Source organism: Clarias gariepinus, chromosome 11, assembly GCF_024256425.1.
Source record: "Clarias gariepinus isolate MV-2021 ecotype Netherlands chromosome 11, CGAR_prim_01v2, whole genome shotgun sequence".
Taxonomy (NCBI): Eukaryota; Metazoa; Chordata; class Actinopteri; order Siluriformes; family Clariidae; genus Clarias; species Clarias gariepinus.
In genome coordinates this window covers 30,445,518-30,463,823 of record NC_071110.1, presented here as the reverse complement: position 1 = coordinate 30,463,823, position 18,306 = coordinate 30,445,518, and the positions used below count along the sequence as shown (strand labels likewise).

At 40.3% G+C, this 18,306-nt stretch overlaps 1 protein-coding gene and 1 long non-coding RNA gene across 2 annotated transcripts; both read right to left on the bottom strand.

The window, feature by feature from the left end:
- Nucleotides 1-1,812: 1,812 nt before the first annotated feature.
- On the bottom strand, nucleotides 1,813-16,461 carry numa1 (nuclear mitotic apparatus protein 1). Its single transcript, XM_053507454.1, has 20 exons — nucleotides 16,395-16,461; nucleotides 16,054-16,125; nucleotides 15,841-15,931; nucleotides 14,747-14,882; nucleotides 14,521-14,657; nucleotides 14,244-14,355; nucleotides 14,026-14,143; nucleotides 13,737-13,877; nucleotides 12,410-12,529; nucleotides 7,125-12,071; nucleotides 6,814-7,023; nucleotides 6,472-6,629; nucleotides 6,061-6,337; nucleotides 5,656-5,845; nucleotides 5,316-5,452; nucleotides 4,812-5,090; nucleotides 4,628-4,714; nucleotides 4,377-4,532; nucleotides 4,075-4,110; nucleotides 1,813-3,712 (listed from the first exon to the last, which is right to left on the bottom strand). The coding sequence occupies exons 1-19, from the start codon at nucleotides 16,416-16,418 to the stop codon at nucleotides 4,084-4,086; spliced, it is 7,419 nt and encodes a 2,472-aa protein (XP_053363429.1). The 5' UTR covers nucleotides 16,419-16,461; the 3' UTR covers nucleotides 1,813-3,712; nucleotides 4,075-4,083.
- A 103-nt stretch (nucleotides 16,462-16,564) lies between these two features.
- Nucleotides 16,565-16,989, bottom strand: LOC128533197 (uncharacterized). The gene is made up of 3 exons (XR_008361345.1): nucleotides 16,927-16,989; nucleotides 16,738-16,823; nucleotides 16,565-16,644 (listed from the first exon to the last, which is right to left on the bottom strand). It is a non-coding gene; the product is annotated as an uncharacterized LOC128533197 (long non-coding RNA).
- Nucleotides 16,990-18,306: the final 1,317 nt, after the last annotated feature.

Here is an 18,306-nt window from a genome sequence, read left to right as displayed (position 1 = left end):
ATGGCGTCACGGGATCGAGTTCGCGTCGCGTCGCATCGCGTCATTAGTATAGATAGTGTTACAGGGTTAAAAGACGAAAGTACAAAACCTTTCTGGCCCTTAAATAAAAAAATAAAAAAATAATCATAATATTTCTTTTAATGCACTTTAACATTTTTTTTTATTTTATGAAAGAAATATAATTTTGTATTTTCACCACAGACAAAATAAAAAAGTGCTTAAAGGTTATGCAGTCTTTTTGCTTTTGTTTAAAACATGTGACAATATATATTTATTTCTTTAAGGACTAATATGTTTTGGCCCATTGTGTATTAAAGTCTTATTATACAACAGTTAGTTCCTATCCGCTATTTTGATTGGTTTAAGCAGCGCTCACAGAGTGCCGATATTCAGTATAACATCACTGTGTTTATTAGAGTTAATGACATCATTAGCGTTTACTGTTTCATTCAGGATATACAGAGGGGCTCAAAACATTTTGAAACACTAACAGTTATCTATGCCCTGTTTCAAAAGTTGAATTCTGGCAGCAATGTGTAGTTTTGTTTCCTCTAAAGATCATAGTACTGTTGTTGATATTTATGTGACTGTTAGAAGATGGACAAAGAAAATGGCAGACCACTAAGTGATGGGTAAATTTTTTCTTTTTTTCCCCGTTAGCCCCAGGAAGACACGTCTGATGTTTTTTGTTCAGGAATGGCTCGATACTATTAGGAATACATCTGTTGTAGCCTATTTTTTAAAAACATCTACGTGGGCCTCTTGATAAACTAAATCCAGGCTCACTCCACTCCACATGTAAAGTTCTTGAATTACCGTTGCTTTATTTTTCTTGACTGTGGTCATCCCTGCTGCTTGTGCACCTTTTTTTTACTACAACTTTGACCTTCCAGTCATGCTTCGATACAGCACACTGCAAACAGCCAACCTTCTCTGCTATGACCTTCTGTGGGTTACGTTTATTGTGTAGTGCATCATCTGGACAACTATCAGGTCAGCAATCTTCCCTCTATGTGTACTGAGTGAACTGCACGTGCAAAATATACATGGCATTTACTGTATAAATAGTACTTTACTCAAAATATTATAATAATAAATTTTTAGTTTAGGATACTGGTTTTTATTACTGGTTTTCGTGAGCTGTAATCATTAAAATTGAAACATAAGGTTTTAAATTTTTCACTTTATATGTGAAAACCCAGAATTAGTTTTTTGTTGAATTATGAAAGAAAATTAACTTTTTGATATTCTAATTTTTCGAGATGCACTGTACATCTACCACAACAAAAAGTAAGTTCTACACTGCAATGCTATTTGGTACTACAGTGAAAAAGAAAACAAAAAACCCTTTTTAAAAAATGAATTAATTCCATCTTTAGCCTTGTAGCAAGTTGTGCAAAACACAGTAATTACTTGATAGATATGCCTAACATAGATGACATCATAAACACTTTGTTTAGGCATGTTTCTGGTAAAAACAAAAAACCCTCAGAAACACTGTAGGACTGGAAAATTGTTTCATCCACATTACTGCTGTTTGGGGTTTCTAAATGCCTGCTGACAAGAGCAAGCACAGGTACATCAGATCAAATTCCAATCAAAAGCAAAAGGCTAAGCTGGATCATGTTAGATTTTTAGAAATCTGTGCTCGCTCCTCTTTTGGTATTTTAAGAACAGTTTTTATAATTTCCAAGCTGGAAGACACCATAGATTACTTAGTGTATTACACTTGGCGAGAACAAAATTATCCTTATTTGAGAAATGAGTGTAAGTAAGTGAAATGGAAAATGAAAGGGCACACCATACACACTGTAATTTTAACGGAATTTAATTTCTGTACATGAAAACACTTAAATGTGAAAATAAGGCAAAGAATAGGATGAGCAAAAAGGCAAACATTTAAAAATGGATGAAAACAATACAAACGCAATACACTGATCGGCCACAGCATTAAAATCACTGACAAGTGAAGTGAATAGATTTTATCATCTTATTACAATGACACCTGTCAAAAAGTGGGATTTATGAAGCAGCAAGTGGACAGTCAGTTCTTAAAGCTGGTGTGTAGAAAGCAGGAAGAAACTAGCGTAGTGGTAATAGGGTCATGAGCACCCGAGGGTCATCAAGCCACATTCGGTGTGAAGGCAAACCCTTCAGTCTGAATCCACAAAACTACACATTCTGATTTCTGTCCACTGCTAAAGCACTTACAAGAAGCGCATGAGCATCGGACCACCTACCTAAACATTGTTCAATAACTTCCTATTGGCAAAATAATGCACCCTGACACATTTAAAAAAATAAAAATAATAAAAAATTCAGGAACAAATTCAAGGTGTTGACTGAGCCGCTGAATTGTTCAGATGCTCACTCCGATCAAGATTTTATGAATCAGGCTGGTTATATCTTTGTGCCAGATACCAAGGCACACCTTCGGGGGTCTTGTGGAGTGAAGGCCCTGATGGATCATGAGCTGTTCTAATGGCACAAAGAGGTACTGACAATATTAGGCAAGTGGTTTTAATCTTATGGCTAATCGGTGTATATACAGTAAATGAACCCGCCAAATCCACATTTTTTTTCTTTGGATTGTAGGATCATGGAAAATAAGTAACAGACAGAAATATAGCCACAAAGAAAGACAAAAAAATAAAAGGGAGAGAAAAAAAAAAATCTATTGACAAATATAAATCGAAAAAAAACTATTGATTACAAATAATTCTGGATATTTACAGCTTTGTGGTAATATGTACAGGAATAAACTAAAAACTGTTCTGTAAATATTGGATTTCTGCAGTAAATTATATGATTTAAAACTGCTCTAATGTAAGAAGCTGTGCCAGTATATACAACACGCAAAACATAATGGTAGAGATGGTGGTCAGAAGCTGCCTAGTTAAACAGAGAGATCAATTTCTTTTCATTTGAGTCATATAGGATAGGAACAGCAGTCTTACGGCAACTTTGAACCACATACTATAACTTTAAAGTATACATAGATGCAGTCTGTAATTATCGGGGGTCCTACATGGGTAGGATGGGCATTTTAGACCCAGTGGCAGAACACGTGGTTTGGTTGCCTTGACAAGCAATAAGTGCGTTTATATTCGAGAATTTCTTCTCAGGGGGGGCCTTGGAAAGGAACGACACACATACAGCTAGAATTAGATAAAAATTCTGCATGAATCAAAGGATTAAAAACAAAACAAGGATTTAAGGAAAACTCAAAATAGGCAGGGTTTTATAAGTCTCCAGCCAAGTAAAAAGTTCTCTCTCTCTCTCAAAAAAAAAAGGGGGTACAAGCCAAAACGTAAGACAACAGCATCACAATTATGCGCCATTTCACTTGCCTTTGGATTGTCAAGTTTTTTCTGCCCATACACATTTGCTTTAACAAATAATAATTCTAGCAAAAATAATTTCCTGAAGCTTGACAGCTTGGATCCCTGAAAAAAATGTAGTGATTTTTTTTTTATTATTGTATCCAAGATTCAAGTTATTTTGGTTTCCGCAACAATCAAATCCAGGCAAGATTTTGAGATGAGAGCAGTAAGAGCATGTAAAAGAATTTACAAAAGAAAAAAAAAAAATCCACAACCAAACATTCAGTGTATATAAAAAAAATATATAAAAATCAATCAACACCCTGACATTGCACTTCGTTTGGATGATGAAGAAAGCAGTTTCACATCTTCATCCTAAATTTCATCAACTGTGAAGAAAAAAAAAAACAAAAAAAAACAGTGAGACAAAATATTTTATTACAAGTGAATCCTGTTCCCCATATGAACCTGGTGCAAAACAGAGTATCCCCTTGTTCACACTAGCAAAAGAAAAATCACTTTTTAATCCATAGGCTGATTTATTATTATTATTTTTAATTATTATTATTAGAATGTTTCCTGAAATCAAAGTTCAGTTAGTGAGAATGTAAGGTTAAGGTACTGTGTCATGTGAACTTCCCCATTGACCGTAACACCAAATACTTCTAGTGACCCAGATGTTTTTAGTTTCCCACCACATCCCCGTGACCATGACAGCAAAGAAACGAACGAGATGCAAATCCTGAGTTACCTGATTTAATCACAGCAAACCGCTAAAAGACGGGCTCTGTTCAGGGACACAGCTCACATTTAGTGTCAGGAAATTAACCGTAAACTCTCACTTTGACATCCATGTCCTATATTAACACAATCCATTTTGCACATCGTATAGGCCTATTGCTGTTCTGACAAACTCCAGCACCCACTGCAACCTACATTCACTCTCACCGTCTGACTGACACCCGCTTTCTCATCATGAATGGACAGAATCAGTTAAACAGGATTGTTAGGTCGATATCATTCACAAAAGTTGGACGTGACTTTTTGACTCACCTTTTTCGCACTGCTGGTGATCTTTGGTGATTTCGCGCTGGTGGTGCGTGGGGATTTGCGAAGCTTGTTAATGCCGCGCTGCAGCCTGCTGTCGCCACGCACCACTTTTTTAGGAGTATTATCGATTATAAACGCCATCGACTGCCTCCGATCAGCCTAAGATAAGAAAGAAGAAAAAATTAATTGTACCAGAGTAATATCAAAAATGTATTGTATATATACACACAGACACGGGACAAAAAGAGACAGACCGGAGAGGGTGCGATGTTCTGCGAGCTGGTTGAACGAAGGTTCCTTCCTTTAGGAGTTCGAGGAAAGCAACTGACCATCTTCTTTGCCTGAAGAGGAAAAAAAAAACAATGTTTTAAGTATTTCTAAATTAAAGTGACTTTTGAAGTTCAAGGTCAAACTGCACAAGCACGCAAGTGCCATTACCTCAGGTGTGTCCAGGTCTTGTACTTGCCCTGCAGGCCGTTTAGGCGCCAGCGGGCTGCGGGTAGAACGCACCTCCCGTGCTTTGGAGACTTGGGGTGCGCGTTGTGGAGGGGCGTGGCTATGAACAGGAGCAGCAGGTGGTGCTAGAGAGAGCCGGTGAGAAGCGATGGAGTCTTTGAGCTGAGAGGGGATCATGGAGGCACGGCGGATGGTCTCGCCAGGATCGCCGGTACGGACGTCCTCGTCAGTTACGGGCAGGTGGGAGAATCCCAGGCTGGGCTGCAGGAGAGTGAAAGAGCGGAACAACCACAAATTATTTATTTATGGTTATAGTGCATAAAAGGGTCGATCTACTGGTTATGATTTTTAGCTTGCGAGGCAGGTTCAATTAGCTAGATGTTTGTTTGTAGCTAGCTAATGTAACATACTAGCTAAGTGATTTTTGAAAAATACACATTACTACAGCTGATGATTCTTTTCTGTAGAAGCTAGTCATGTTTGTACCCTGGACTCCAGAGCGTAGCTGCTCTTCAAGTGAGGTAAGCACGCTTTGTTACGCGACTGCAGCTCCGCAATCCTCATCCAGTCATCGGCGATGTGCTCCGGCTCGTTCTCTGATCCTATACAGAACGCACTGGAGGCTGCAGACGAAAAACAAGTTTGTTGTAAATTGCCAAAGGAAAAAAAAGTTATAATAAAAAATAAATAAACAGATGATTAGAGAGAGATAGACAAAGACAGACAGCAGAAGACAAACAACAGGAAAATAGAATAGAATAGAAAGAAAAATACAAACCAAAAGATATGAAGAAACGAAAGAAATACAGTTAAATGCATCTCTCACCACGTGGAGGAACGGTGCCATGAGCATTGCTGCGGCGATACCCAGGAAGGCTGAAAAGTTTGTTGGGATCCTCAAAGATCTCTGCTGAGACCGGGCGAGTTTTGTGGGAAGCAAGATTGGGCTGGGACTGAGCTGAGTGCAGGCTGAAGAACGATTCGTCTGCTTCTGCAGCGCCACCTAGAGGAGTTTTCTGCAAAGAGTACAGCAGTGTTTAAAATATTTATATACAAATTCATTATAGTAGTTAATACGCCACTAATCTCCGGGTATGAAAATGAAGAGTCAACAAAAGTAACATATGTCCTTCAGATTGTGTCGTAGACGTTCAGGACACCGCACACTGTGACTTATTCCACGTTGCTATGATAAAGCAATGACATGTACAATGTTAACTTTTCCCCTCACCTTAGTCATAGTGATGTTAATGACCTGTGTTGTGCGTCGTCTCTGGACCGAAGAGCTCGGCTTCCGTGCTGAATCGAGAGTTAGCTCGCCGAGTGACGTGATGCTGCTTTCTAATTTGTGATCTTGGTTTGTGGTGTTGCGTGCCTTGCCCCGAGGCATCATGGGAGTGAAATACAGTGTCTCAAGAGATCCTCCATCATGAGCACGGCGCTTGGCTGCTAATCGTTCGGAACTGCGGACCAAAGGAGTGCTGGCCTCACCAGGCACCGAGTGTTTGCTGCTCAAAGTGAGAAAGTAAGAAAGTTGGAAAGAAGATTCCATTAGTCAGGCTGATACAAGAGTTTTTGTGACGATCAAGAAATGCTTGGCAAAATGGACCAACGCACAGACAACTAGAAACCAAAACTTTACCCGTTTAGAGAATCGTCCAGGTCGAGGTCCAGACTGTCTGTGCTGTCATTCTGACGCTTTTCAGGAACTTTCACATAAACGCTTTCTCTGTGCTTCACCTGGGCGCTCTGGCCTCCCTGCTTTTGCAGCTCTCTTAACTGACGGTCTGCGTAATCCAACTACAAAACAAAACCAAAAAAATGTCTTTGATAACATGAAAACTTTTCAAACACAGATCAAAAACTTGGCAATGACAATCCAAGACACATTTAACTACACCTGGTTAATTTAGCTAAACGCCATTTTTGCTAACCCAAACATTAACATCTGGAACGAAATAGGACTAAAGGACGATTCACGTACCTGCGTCTCCAGACTTGTGACCTTTAACGACAAACTTTTCTCTGATGCCTTCATCTTCTCCAGCTCCATGGAGACCAGTTTTAGCTCAGCTTTCAATGCCTTTGCCTCACTCTCGCTTGATTGCAGAGAAGCCTGGAGGTTCTGACGTGCTTCCTGCTCCTCCAGGAGTTGCTGTTTTTTACCATTGTAATGGGTTTTTGCTTTTTCTACCTATTAGGAACAGAAAACAAAAAGAGAAACCAGTGATTCTCTGAATCTGAAAAACTTCACCTGGTACCACAAAGAAGGAAGGGGAAAAAAATGATTCTAACCTGTACTTTGTAATGCTCCACTGTTTCTGCCTTCACCTTGAGCTGCTCCTGCAGTTCTTGGTTCTGTTTCTCTTTCTTATGGATGGCTTCCTTTATCGTCCGGATCGATTCACTCTGTTCTTTGAGCTTCGCCTCGAACCCTGATCCAAGTTTTTGAGAGGCTTCACACTCCCGCTGAAGCGACTGGTTAACGGAAGACAAATGCTCCTTTTCTTTTTTCAGTGTCTTCACTTCCTGCTGCAAGCCACACTGTAGGTCATTCAGAGCGTCCTGTTGTGCCTGGAGGGACAGGTTGACCTTGGTAAGGGCATCTTTCTCCTTAGCCAAGGCTTCCAGTTGCTGACGGAACTCCTCAAGCTCTTCTTTCTGCTTGAGTCGCAGCTCAGAAACCACGTCCTCCAAGACTCCGTTAGCCTTACAGGCATCTTGCTTCTGCTTCTCAGACTCCTTAACCTGATCTTGAAGCAAAGTCAGCTCGGATTCCCTTTTGGATACGAGTTTAGATGTTTCTACAACCTGGACTTGAAGTTCAGCTACCTTCGTCTCCAATTCAGCTCTTAGAGCCTTCTCAGATTCTGCAGCGCTGATTCTTAAAGCTTCTTGCTGCTTTATTTTAAAGTGAAGATGACTTATTTCAGCCTCTCTTTCATTATCTAGTGTTGAAAACTTCTCAATCTTTACTTGTAGCTCTGCAACTTGTATTTCAAGCTCCTTTTCATGCTGTTGGGCGACTTCTTTGACGGATACCAGTTCTGTTTGCACCTTCTGGACTGCCTCAAGGTCTTTAAGAAGGCACTGATTCACCGAAGCAAGACGATTTTTCTCGTTCTCCAGGGTCTCCAGATCTTTGTAAAATTTCTCTTTGTTTTCTTGCAGATCAGCCTTGAAGGCATTTAACTTCTCCTGCTGCTCCATTTTCTCTGCCTGGAGATTCTGCTTCTCTAAAGAAAGATGTTCCTTCTCTTTCTCCAATGCTTCTAGATCTTTTTCATATTTTTCTTTGGTTTCTTGCAGGTCAGCCCTGAGGGCATTCAGCTCTTGCTGTTGCACAGTTTTCTCTTCCTGCAGGTTCTGGCACTCACTCTGGAGCGACTGGTTTGCTACAGCAAGACTTTCCTTCTCACTCTGCAAGGTTTCCAGATCTTTTTCATATTTGTCTTTGCTTTCTTGCAGATCAACCCTGAAGGCATTCACCTCCTCTTGGTGCCTGGTCTTCTCTTCCTGCAGGTACTTGCACTCTTTCTGGAGGGACTGGATCAGAGAAGCATGATGTTCCTTCTCATTCTTTAAGGTTTCCAAATCTTTTTCATAGTTTAATTTGGTTTCTTGCAGGTCGGCCCTGAGGGTATTCAACTCTCCTTGTTGCACAGTTTTCTCCTTCTGCAAGTTTTGGCACTCAGCCTGAAGGGACTTGTTCAAAGAACAGAGGTGCACCTTTTCACTCTCCAAAGCCTCTAGATCTTTTTTGTATTGATCCTTGTTGGCTTGCAGGTCAGACTTGAGGGCATTTAGCTCCTCTTCTTGCCCTATTCTCACTGCCTGCAGGGTCTGGCACTCACTCTGGAGCGACTGGTTCACTACAGCAAGTTGTTCCTTCTCATTCTTCAAGGTTTCCAGATCTTTTTTGTATTTGTCTTTGCTTTCTTGCAGATCAACCCTGAGGGTGTTAACCTCCTTCTGTTGCAGAGTCTTCTCTTTTTGCAGGTTCTGGCACTCACTCTGGAGGGACTGGTTGACAGAACAGAGGTGTTCCTGTTCCTTCTTCAAAGTTTCTACCTCTTGTCTGTACCCATCTTGGACATTCTGTAGGTCTACCTTGAGAGCATTCAGTGTCTCCTGTTGCTCCTTCGCCTTTAGTTGCCAGATTTGGCACTCAGTCTGAAGAGACTCGTTCACAGAAGAGAGGTGCACTTTTTCACTCTTCAGAGCCTCTAGATCTTTTTGGTATTGATCCTTGTTGGCTTGTAGGTCAGACTTGAGGGCATTTAACTCCTCTTCTTGCACTGTTCTCACTGCCTGCAGGTTCTGGCACTCACTCTGCAGGGACTGGTTCACTGCGGCAAGATTTTCTCTCTCACCCTTCAAGGTTTCCAGATCTTTTTCATATTTGTCCTTGCGTTCCTGCAGATCACCCCTAAGGGAGTTCGCCTCCTTCTGTTGCAGAGTCTTCTCTTCTTGCAGGTTCTGGCACTCACTCTGGAGGGACTGGATCACCGAGGCATGATGTTCCTTCTCATTCTTTAAAATGTCCAGACCTTTCTCGTATTTATCTTGGGTTTGTTGTAGGTCAGATCTGAGGGCGTTCATCTCCTGCATTTGCAGAGTTCTTTCTCCCTGAAGGTTTTTACACTCACTTTGAAGAGACTGGTTCACAGAACCAAGATGTTCCTGTTCTTTCCTCATCGTTTCAAATTCTTTTTGGTACCCATCTTGGACACTCTGCAGTTCTGCCTTGAGAGAGATCAGGGTCTCCTTTTGTTCCTTGTTCTCTACCTGTAAAGTTGTGTACTCTGCCTGGAGGGACTGGTTCACTGAAGAGAGCTGATCCTTCTCATTCTTCAAGATCTCCAGGTCATTTTCAAACTTATCCTTGTTTTCTTGCAGCTTGGACTTAACTGCTTTTAACTCCTCATGCTGCCCAGTTTTCTCTGCCTGCAAGGTCTGGTACTCGCTCTGGAGACTCTCCTTTACTAAACACAGATGTTCCTTTTCCTTATTCAAGGTCTCTAGATCTTGATGGTACCTATCCAAATCTTGCTTCTGCTTGCTGCAAAGCTCAGCCATTGTTCTCTCCAAAGTTTCCTTGGCCTGACAAGCTTCATTTGCAAAAGCCTCTTTCTGTTGGTACAGGAGCTCCAGTTGTTTCAGCTTTTCCTCCGTCGATTCCAAAAGCTCTTTTTTAACTGCGGTCTGATACTTGGCAGACTCGAGTTTTCCCTTCAAGTCCTCTACCTTTTCAAGTTCTTTCTGAAGAGCTTCTTCAGATTTTCGAAGGAGTTTCTGGTTGCAGTCTTCCTGTTCCTTCATCTTTTCACAAAGAGATCCAAGTTGGATTTCTCTTTCAGAAGCGAGACTAGTAAGCTCCTGAACTCTGTCTTGAAGTTCGGTTACCTCTCTTTGAAGCTCTTTACGTTGCGTCTCCTCAATTTCCTGAGCTTTTGCTCTGAGATTCTCTTGACGCTGAACTTCCTCTTGAAGCTTGAGAAGCTCCGATTGTCGTCCTGTAGCTAGCGTGGTGGCATCTGCTAGTTTATTCTGAAGCTGAGCAAAGCTTTCCTCCAGAGATTTGTTCTGTGCTGCTAAAACAGAAAGCTCTCTCTCTTTTTTGAGTGCAAGTTCTTCTTGGCGAGACATTTCTTCTTTGAGGGAACTGATCTCATTTAATGAGCCCTCTATCTTTTTTAAATGTCCACCAATCTCCTGTTGCAGTTGTGAAGCCTCCAGTCTCAACGTCTGCTCCTGGAGTTCATGGGCCTCTTTTGAAGCCTTGAAACTCTTTTCCAAAGTAGCAACTCTTTGCTTTTCAGCTGAAAGTTCTTCCTTTAAGTCCTTTAACTGCTGAGCGAGATCTTCCAAAGATGTAACTTTTTCCGAAATAAGTTTCTCAGCTTCTGCAAGTTGCAACTTCAGGTTTGCAATAACATGCCTTTGGTCTTCAAGTTCCCTCTGGTGAAGTTCACGCATTTCAGCAGACTTTACCTCAACTGACTGAAGGCTGTCCTTAAGGAATTGTATCTCGCCTTCTTTCTGGTCAAGCGCCACCTTTAAGTGCTGAACTTCTCGATCTTTGGACTCCACATCCTGGCTCAATTTGTGTGAAAGCTCTTCTACCTCCAAGAGCTGCCTTTGCAAATTATCTGTTTTATTCTGAAGTTGGGCCAGTTCCTGTTGTTGGGTGATGAGTTCTCCGTCTTTGGAAATGATTTTTTCTTTCAGCATAGTCAGTTCAGATTCGCTTTGCTTCAGTAACTCAACAGTTCCCTCAATTTTACTTTGTAACTCCAATATTTTGCTCTGATTTTGTGTTATAATTTGCTGCAGCTCTATCTCCCTTTCCTCTTTGGCCTCACTTAGTAAAGCCAATTGTGACTGGCTTTGATCTCGCTCCTGTGCCAGACTTGTTTTTAGGTCTATACCTTCCTGGGTTAACTTCTCTATACATGATTCAGCATCAAGTTTCTGATGCTTCAGTTTGCGAAGTTCTTGGCTCAGAGTCTCTAGTTCAGCAAACATTTCATGAGCTTTTTGCTCCTGTTTTTGAAACTTTTCCTCCATTGAAGCTTTCTGCTCCTCTTTCGCTGTAAGAAGTTCATCACCTCTTTGTCTCTCAACACCAATCTCAGTTTGCAGATTTGCAACGGTATCATCCAGGGCAGAGATTCTGGCTCGGAGACAGGCGTTGTCCTCGACCACTTTATGATGGTCGGCCAACTTCTTTTCATACTCCGCAAGAGAAATTTGGGCGTGGTTTAGGTCAGCCCTGACGGCATTAAGAACTTCCTGTTGTGTTGTATTTTTTGCCTCCATGTTTTCACACTTTGATTGTAGCATATTAACCAAACCCTCCAAGGACGTGACCTTAGCCTCGAGCGTTACATGTTGCTGTCGAAGCTCGGTGGATGTGGCGATCTCTGCCGTTAGCTGAATTTCTAGTTGTTGAAGATGAGCCAAATCATTTTCCAAACCTGCTATCTGTGACATAAGACTTTCCTGCTTAGACCTGGAGGCTTGTTCCTGAGCTTCCTTCTCAGCTTGTAAATTGTTAATCGACTGCTGAAGATCGAAAATGCGTCCCTCCAATTGCAGGGTTTCCTTTTTAAACGTGCTTCTTTCTTCTGCTAATAGTGTTTCAATGTCCTTTTTCTCCTTCTCAAGAAGGGAAATGGTTTCTTGGAGTTGGGAATGCTTTAAAGTTAAGTCTGCGAGCTCCTGGTTCAGTTTTTCCCACTGCAGATATAAGGAGTAAAAAAAATTTTTATTAAAGAAACAAAGCTGAAACACAAAAACAATAATAACGCAAGCATTGGAAAGTATGTGATGAACAATGAAGAAGCAGTCAGTCATCAGTAGACAGTCAGTATAAAAACAGTGCTGGCTAATTTAGTTTAAAATTACTACATTTAAAAAAAAAAAAAAAAACTTTTGCATAATCAAGCGAAAAAAAAAAAAAAAAAAAGCAGCAGTCCACATTTCTGTTAAAAGCGTAACATTTTTACTCCAAAATCCTCAGGGTCCTCAAAATGAAAATACTCGGTCAAAAAGTTAGTCAGGACCACAGCACATACCTCTACAATGGGTCCCAGGACTTCACCTTTCTCTTGTGGTTGCTGGGAGAGTTTAGCAAGCTCATCCTCTAAAACGGAAATCTTTCCTTCCAAGATCTGAATTTGCTCAGTAAGATATTCCTGAACAATGATGTGGGGAAAAGACAGATGTCAGGACCGACAAACAAAATGCCAATTTTGGATGTTCAGTACTATTTAAGATGGCAATAGTCAGTTACGCTATACACTGATCAGTCATGACCTTAAAAACCACCAGCCTAAGACTGTGGAGATCCCTTTATATCACAAGAACATGTCCGAAATTTTAAGGTTGAGTCAACACTATCATGTTCCTCATACCATTCCTGAACAATGCTCAACTTTCAGCATTTAATGGCCCAGACAGACTAGCCTTTACCATCTATGTGGGTTAGCCCTGGGTGCCCGTGAGTGAGCCTGTTGCTGGTTCACTAGTTGAATGCATACAAGAAACACCCTACACCTACCATTTTGGAGATCAATCATCTAGACATTATAATTTGTTCTTTCTTAAAACTATGCATATGCTTACAATTGCCTTTTTTTTACGCTTCCATCATGTTTACCACCTTATAATAAAACCAGGGTTATTATTCACTTCATCCGGCAGTGGTTTTAATGGTAATACTGTTCGGAGTACACTCCAACATACAGTATCTATACATATAATAAAACAGTAGTTTTGCATTGGCGTGTCTGTACATTTAAGATATTTGTGAAAAAAATAATTTGTGGCGACGCAAGATCAGTAATAAAACACAAAGACTTTTTTGGAATTTTTGACTGAAAATTACATGACATAATGACTTTTAATAGGGTTTTTACGTCGTGTTTGGCCGAGCTCGAAGTAACATAATGGCATTAAAAACAAATAAATAAATCCCGACCTTTAAATAAAAGGAAAAGGTTCTTAAAATTCAACAGACGCCGCTGTACATTTTTAAATATGCGCTTATGGGTGTGCAATTAAATTCCATGCAAACAAGGTCGTGGGTACATCTAGTATTAAAATTAAAAGTTCTCATCAACTAAAGATCTTATTTGGGAAATCATAATTTGAACGCTCTCATGTAAATATGATCAACAGTACCTTTACTCTATGCTTTTTTTTTGGATTTACTAAACTGTTATTTATAGTAAGAGGTTTTGTATTTCCATATTTTTAATCATGTTCAAGCCTGCACATTTAACAAAGTAGTGGCTATTTCAGTTATTTAAACAAAGATACTAATTACTTGGTGTTGAAGTGTTCCTGTTATCAGAAGTTCAAAAACTTATTTTGTGTGCGTGTGTGTGTGTGTGTATCTACCCTCTCGGTTAGAGCCTGATTTAGCTCTCTCTGCAGCAAATCCATCTTGTTCCCCCACTCCGTCTGGGACGAATTATGCGCTTCTGTGAGTTCAGAGACTTTCTCCTCCGCCCTCGAGAGCTGGGTAAAGGCGTTTCTCACCTGGTGCAACCAGAAACAGTGCAGAATAGTGATGACAAATAAGAAAGTACAACTATTATTAAAGACTATAAATCTTGTTCTTGCAATGGGGTTGAAAAAAAAAAAAAAAAAAAAAAAAAACAGCAATAAATAACAACGATGACAATACCTGTGCGGCGAGTGTGCCATTCTCCTCAGTCAACTCGTCGATCCGTCTCTCTTTCTGAGTGTTGTCGGTTTTAAGGTCTCGGGATTGCTTCAAGAGCTCGTGCACACGTGCGAGAAGTCTAAAAGAGAAAAAAGAATAAACACACAAATTACTTAATTGTAAGAATTCTAAAATCTGATTTACAGCAAGGATATCGGAGTTAAAACCCCTTCGGTTACCCATCAATCTTCTGCTGCAGCTCGGTCAGAGTAGTTTGGTGCTCCTTCTCCATGTCCTCCTGGTCCCTCTGCAAGCGCTGAAGCCTGTGCTGAAGCTGACTGATCTGTCCCTCTGTATAAGAGATTTATAACATATTAATATCCTCATTCACTAAAACGCTAAATGTTTTTTGACTTTGTTTATTTTTCTAGTTTAACTTTTCAACACCCTCTTACACACTAAATAATCCTTTATTTAACATAAAAACTAGTGGCTTTCTTTTTTTTTTGCATTTACCCTTATCTGAGAGGAGGCTGATGCGCTCGGCCAGCTCGCGTTCCAGCTCGTCTCGTACGTCCTCTTCACGTGCCAACTCCTTGCGCAGCCTCTTCACCTGCACCTGAGGCGTGCTCATCATGTCCTGTAATGGAGAACTGCACAACAAACACACAATAACTAAACACATACACAAAGGCAGGTAAAAGTGATAACACGAAAGGTGCATAAGGTTTAGATCTGTTACCCGACGAATGAGCTGGAGGCCACGGTGTCGAGCTCGACGAAGGTGACGAGTTGAGAGGAGCGTGTGCGGGTGAAAACGGGCGAGCCATCGTCGCTGTAAGACGACATGCTGCTTACAGAGGGGTTGTGGATCAGAGCTAAAAAAAAAAAAAAAAAGGCAGACAAAATGAATGTAAAATATTACTTTTTAGCTTAATTTATTAAATTAGCGTGTTATAATTAAAGACTTGTCTCTGTGTTCCTGGTTTTATAGCGACCCAAGAAGAATGATGGTTTTTGGTTAAAGTTGCGCTGAAACCAACACCAGTATCAGTTAGGGTACGATTTAAATATTTTACATCTTTCTCTTGTTTTAAATTATCCACCCCCCCTTAATTATATTGCGACTTTAGCACATAATGTTGTGATGCTGATGATGATCATGAGTGAGTTCCACATTACTGACGGAGCACCAAGTCTACATTTACATTACTAGCCAAAAATGACTCAATTAAAATTTTAATGGTAGTCTGAGCTCTGAAGTCCGATGTTTGGTAGGTCGTATCTGGTTCTAGATTGGATAGATTTGCCTACGTGCATGCATAGGGCGATGATGTCAGTCATCACTGACAGCACGGGGATTTCATAGCGATAGTTGTCCTCCAGAGAAAAATACCAAGCATATATACATGTTTGCTAAAATTGCATCCATTGTTCGAAATCACACGGATATGATGTGTTTTAACTGAGAAGATGAACGTGAACTCGATCTGACAAAAATAAATCGATAAATTAAAAAATAGAATTAAACAATGTGGTTTATATTGTGAATGCGATGAAGTGAAAAGCCAACGAAGAGAAATAAGGCAATCTCTTAGCAATAAAATACAGTTATTATACATTTGATCTATTCTAACTAACACTTATAAAACCAACACTTATAAAAACACCTAGAAGGGGTTTCCAAAGCAAAGTGTGACATTCCAAAACGTTCTTTTTCGCAGCCAAAGAACAAGCCTAATCCAAAAAAAAAAAAAAAAAAAATTTATATATAATTTTTTTTTATTTTTTTTTTTAGTATGGGTGCATCACTAGCTTTAGCGGACAGACACTTACAGCTTGTGGTGAGGAGTTTGTCCAAACCATCACGCAGGGACAGACCACTTGATTCCTGCTGAATGTAACGAAACATGGTGGCCATCTGCAGCTGAGAGAGAGAGAGAGAGAGAGAGAGAGAGAGAGAGAGAGAGAGAGAGAGAGAGATCTTAAAATGCCATTTCTGTAAAAACACTCTTCTGGAAACTTTACCTCATTTCATTTCATTGTTACCTCTGTTTCAACTTCCACTTTGGGGACCAGACCGCTGTTAACAAGTCCATAATAGCACAGGAGCAATACAACCTAAAAACATGCGCACAGTATTAAATATTACTAACATTTAAAGTTTATACACTGCAGAAAGTTTCGAAAAATAAGTACATAGCTTTCTCTCATAAGCTATGTGCGTTTACTTCTTCAGTTTATTAGCTAATATGCTGGCTCCTTTAAATCCAGCACAGCCACAAAGATCCGAGAAGACCCTGAAAACTATCTGTTTACCAAATCTTATTATTTTAAACTTTCACTAAAAAACGTGTCACTAAATTGCCCTGGTATGTGCGCACACCCACCTTGGTGAGCTCCAACTCCAACATCTTCCCCTTGGCCAGTGTGAGGAGGATACACTCTTCGACATGGCACACACCTAGAAGAGGAGGAGGAGATCAGCACATAAATTCAAAAATGGACAGGTGGCTAGACAGGCAACCAGGCAGTCTGACATCTGTAAATTTGAACTTACTGTGGAGGAAGTCAGAGACGAGCGACAGCTTTTCTGCCTGAGGCAGGTGCACAGGAGCTTGGCTAGGCTCCTCCCCTTTTCTGCAACAACCAATCAGCAAATATGTCTATTAGGAAAACTATTGTCCTGGATTTTAATAATGTACAGAAATTCTTCCTTGTAACACAACTTACAGTTTACACACGAGCTTCAGTAGTAGGTTTCCATCCTGCAGGTGTGAGACTCTCTGCACTGGCTCACCCAGCCGGAACTCGTTAATCTGCAGCGAACATTTTACAGTACGTCATGTATCAGACTGTACATCGAAGGTGTGTTATGATAATAAAAGAAGTTAGAAGAAATAAGCGATAAAGCGGACATACCCACACCAGAAGCGCCTCCTCCTTCACTGGATGCAGCGCCATAGCTGTCGGAAGGACAGAGACAAATACAAGACATGACACACCTGCTTCTATTTTGACCAGTATGGTGATCCACAAAACAGTTAGGGTTTTTATCAGAGTGTCAGGGATAACTCTTTACACCTGACAAAGAATTAATGCTACAGCAACGATCAGACTACCAGAGCTGTCGGCTTCCACTTGTTTTTTTACGTAATGTCACTAAACAAGTTTCTGATGTCAAAATACTTTTGATGTCAGAATTCTTTGAAGATTGTGTGATGGGAGGGTTGGATCGCTGCATAAAGCCTTCTCCAGCACATCGCAAATATAAGGTGGCCAATCCATGTGTAAAAATGTCTCAAACCACGCATTTATAATTTGAGCCCGGTAAATCCTGGCATAGTCATCTTGGAATATGCCCGTGCCAGCAGCAAAGATCCATTGATGGAAAAACGTTAACCTAGACATTCATTATATTCAGGTCTTCAGCTGACAGAATTTGATGGCGACATAACGTTGCTGAGCTGAGACCTGACCGACACAAGCACCCTCATATCATAACATTGCCTCCAAGGTCTTACACTGTACACATTCTCGCCTCTCTTCTCACCCTGACACACACTTCGATTTGAAACAGGGTAAATTTGAACTCATCAGATCACATGACCTTTCTTAATCCTCCACAGTCCATTCTTTATGCTTCTTACCAAACTGAAGCCTTTACTCACCCGACTGGTTTTCTTAAGGCTACACAGCTGTTTAGTTACAGTCCCTCAAGTTCTCTTCGCATCGTCCGTGTGAAAATAATCTTACTGTCACTGTTGTTTTTATGATTCGATTTCACTGACTGTATAAACGTCCTGTTTAAGAAATGCATCAGTTAAGGTTAAATAATTGTTTCCAGTTGAACCATATCCAATGGAAGATTTGCTTAGATAAATCTGATAATGACTGTTTTTGGCCAGGCAGTGGATAACACCAAAAACGGATAAAATGTTGGAAACTTTTTGAGAATGAGGAAATATTTTAGCACTCTTTATTGATAGTAATAACCTTGAAAGCGGACATTATAATAGTCAGTATAAGGCAGTCATACTGTTATAATCTGCATAACCATCAGTATATACACAATAATTAGGCTTTTACAAACTCAAGTTTCTTTTGTGATAAGACTGTACACTAACACGATGTGCATATTTAAACAAAACAGACTTTTAAACAACGACTTTTAACACTAAGAGTTAACATGTAACGTGAGAAAACAAAGTGCGCGTTTACACAATGCTTTCCGTTTCTTAATAAACTAGCTTTTTTTAATCAATCTAAAAATTTAAAGACAATTCTTGTTTTTTTTCCCAG

What these genes read in the sequence shown, in the direction of transcription:
- numa1 (XM_053507454.1), bottom strand. Translation starts at nt 16,418, where the DNA reads ATGTTGGAGTTGGAGCTCACCAAG. An exon ending in TCACAAGTCTGGAGACGCAG is followed by an intron (nt 6,630 to 6,813) that starts GTACGTGAATCG and finishes TTTGTTTTGTAG; the next exon opens with TTGGATTACGCAGACCGTCA. An exon ending in AGAACATCGCACCCTCTCCG is followed by an intron (nt 4,533 to 4,627) that starts GTCTGTCTCTTT and finishes TTCTTATCTTAG; the next exon opens with GCTGATCGGAGGCAGTCGAT.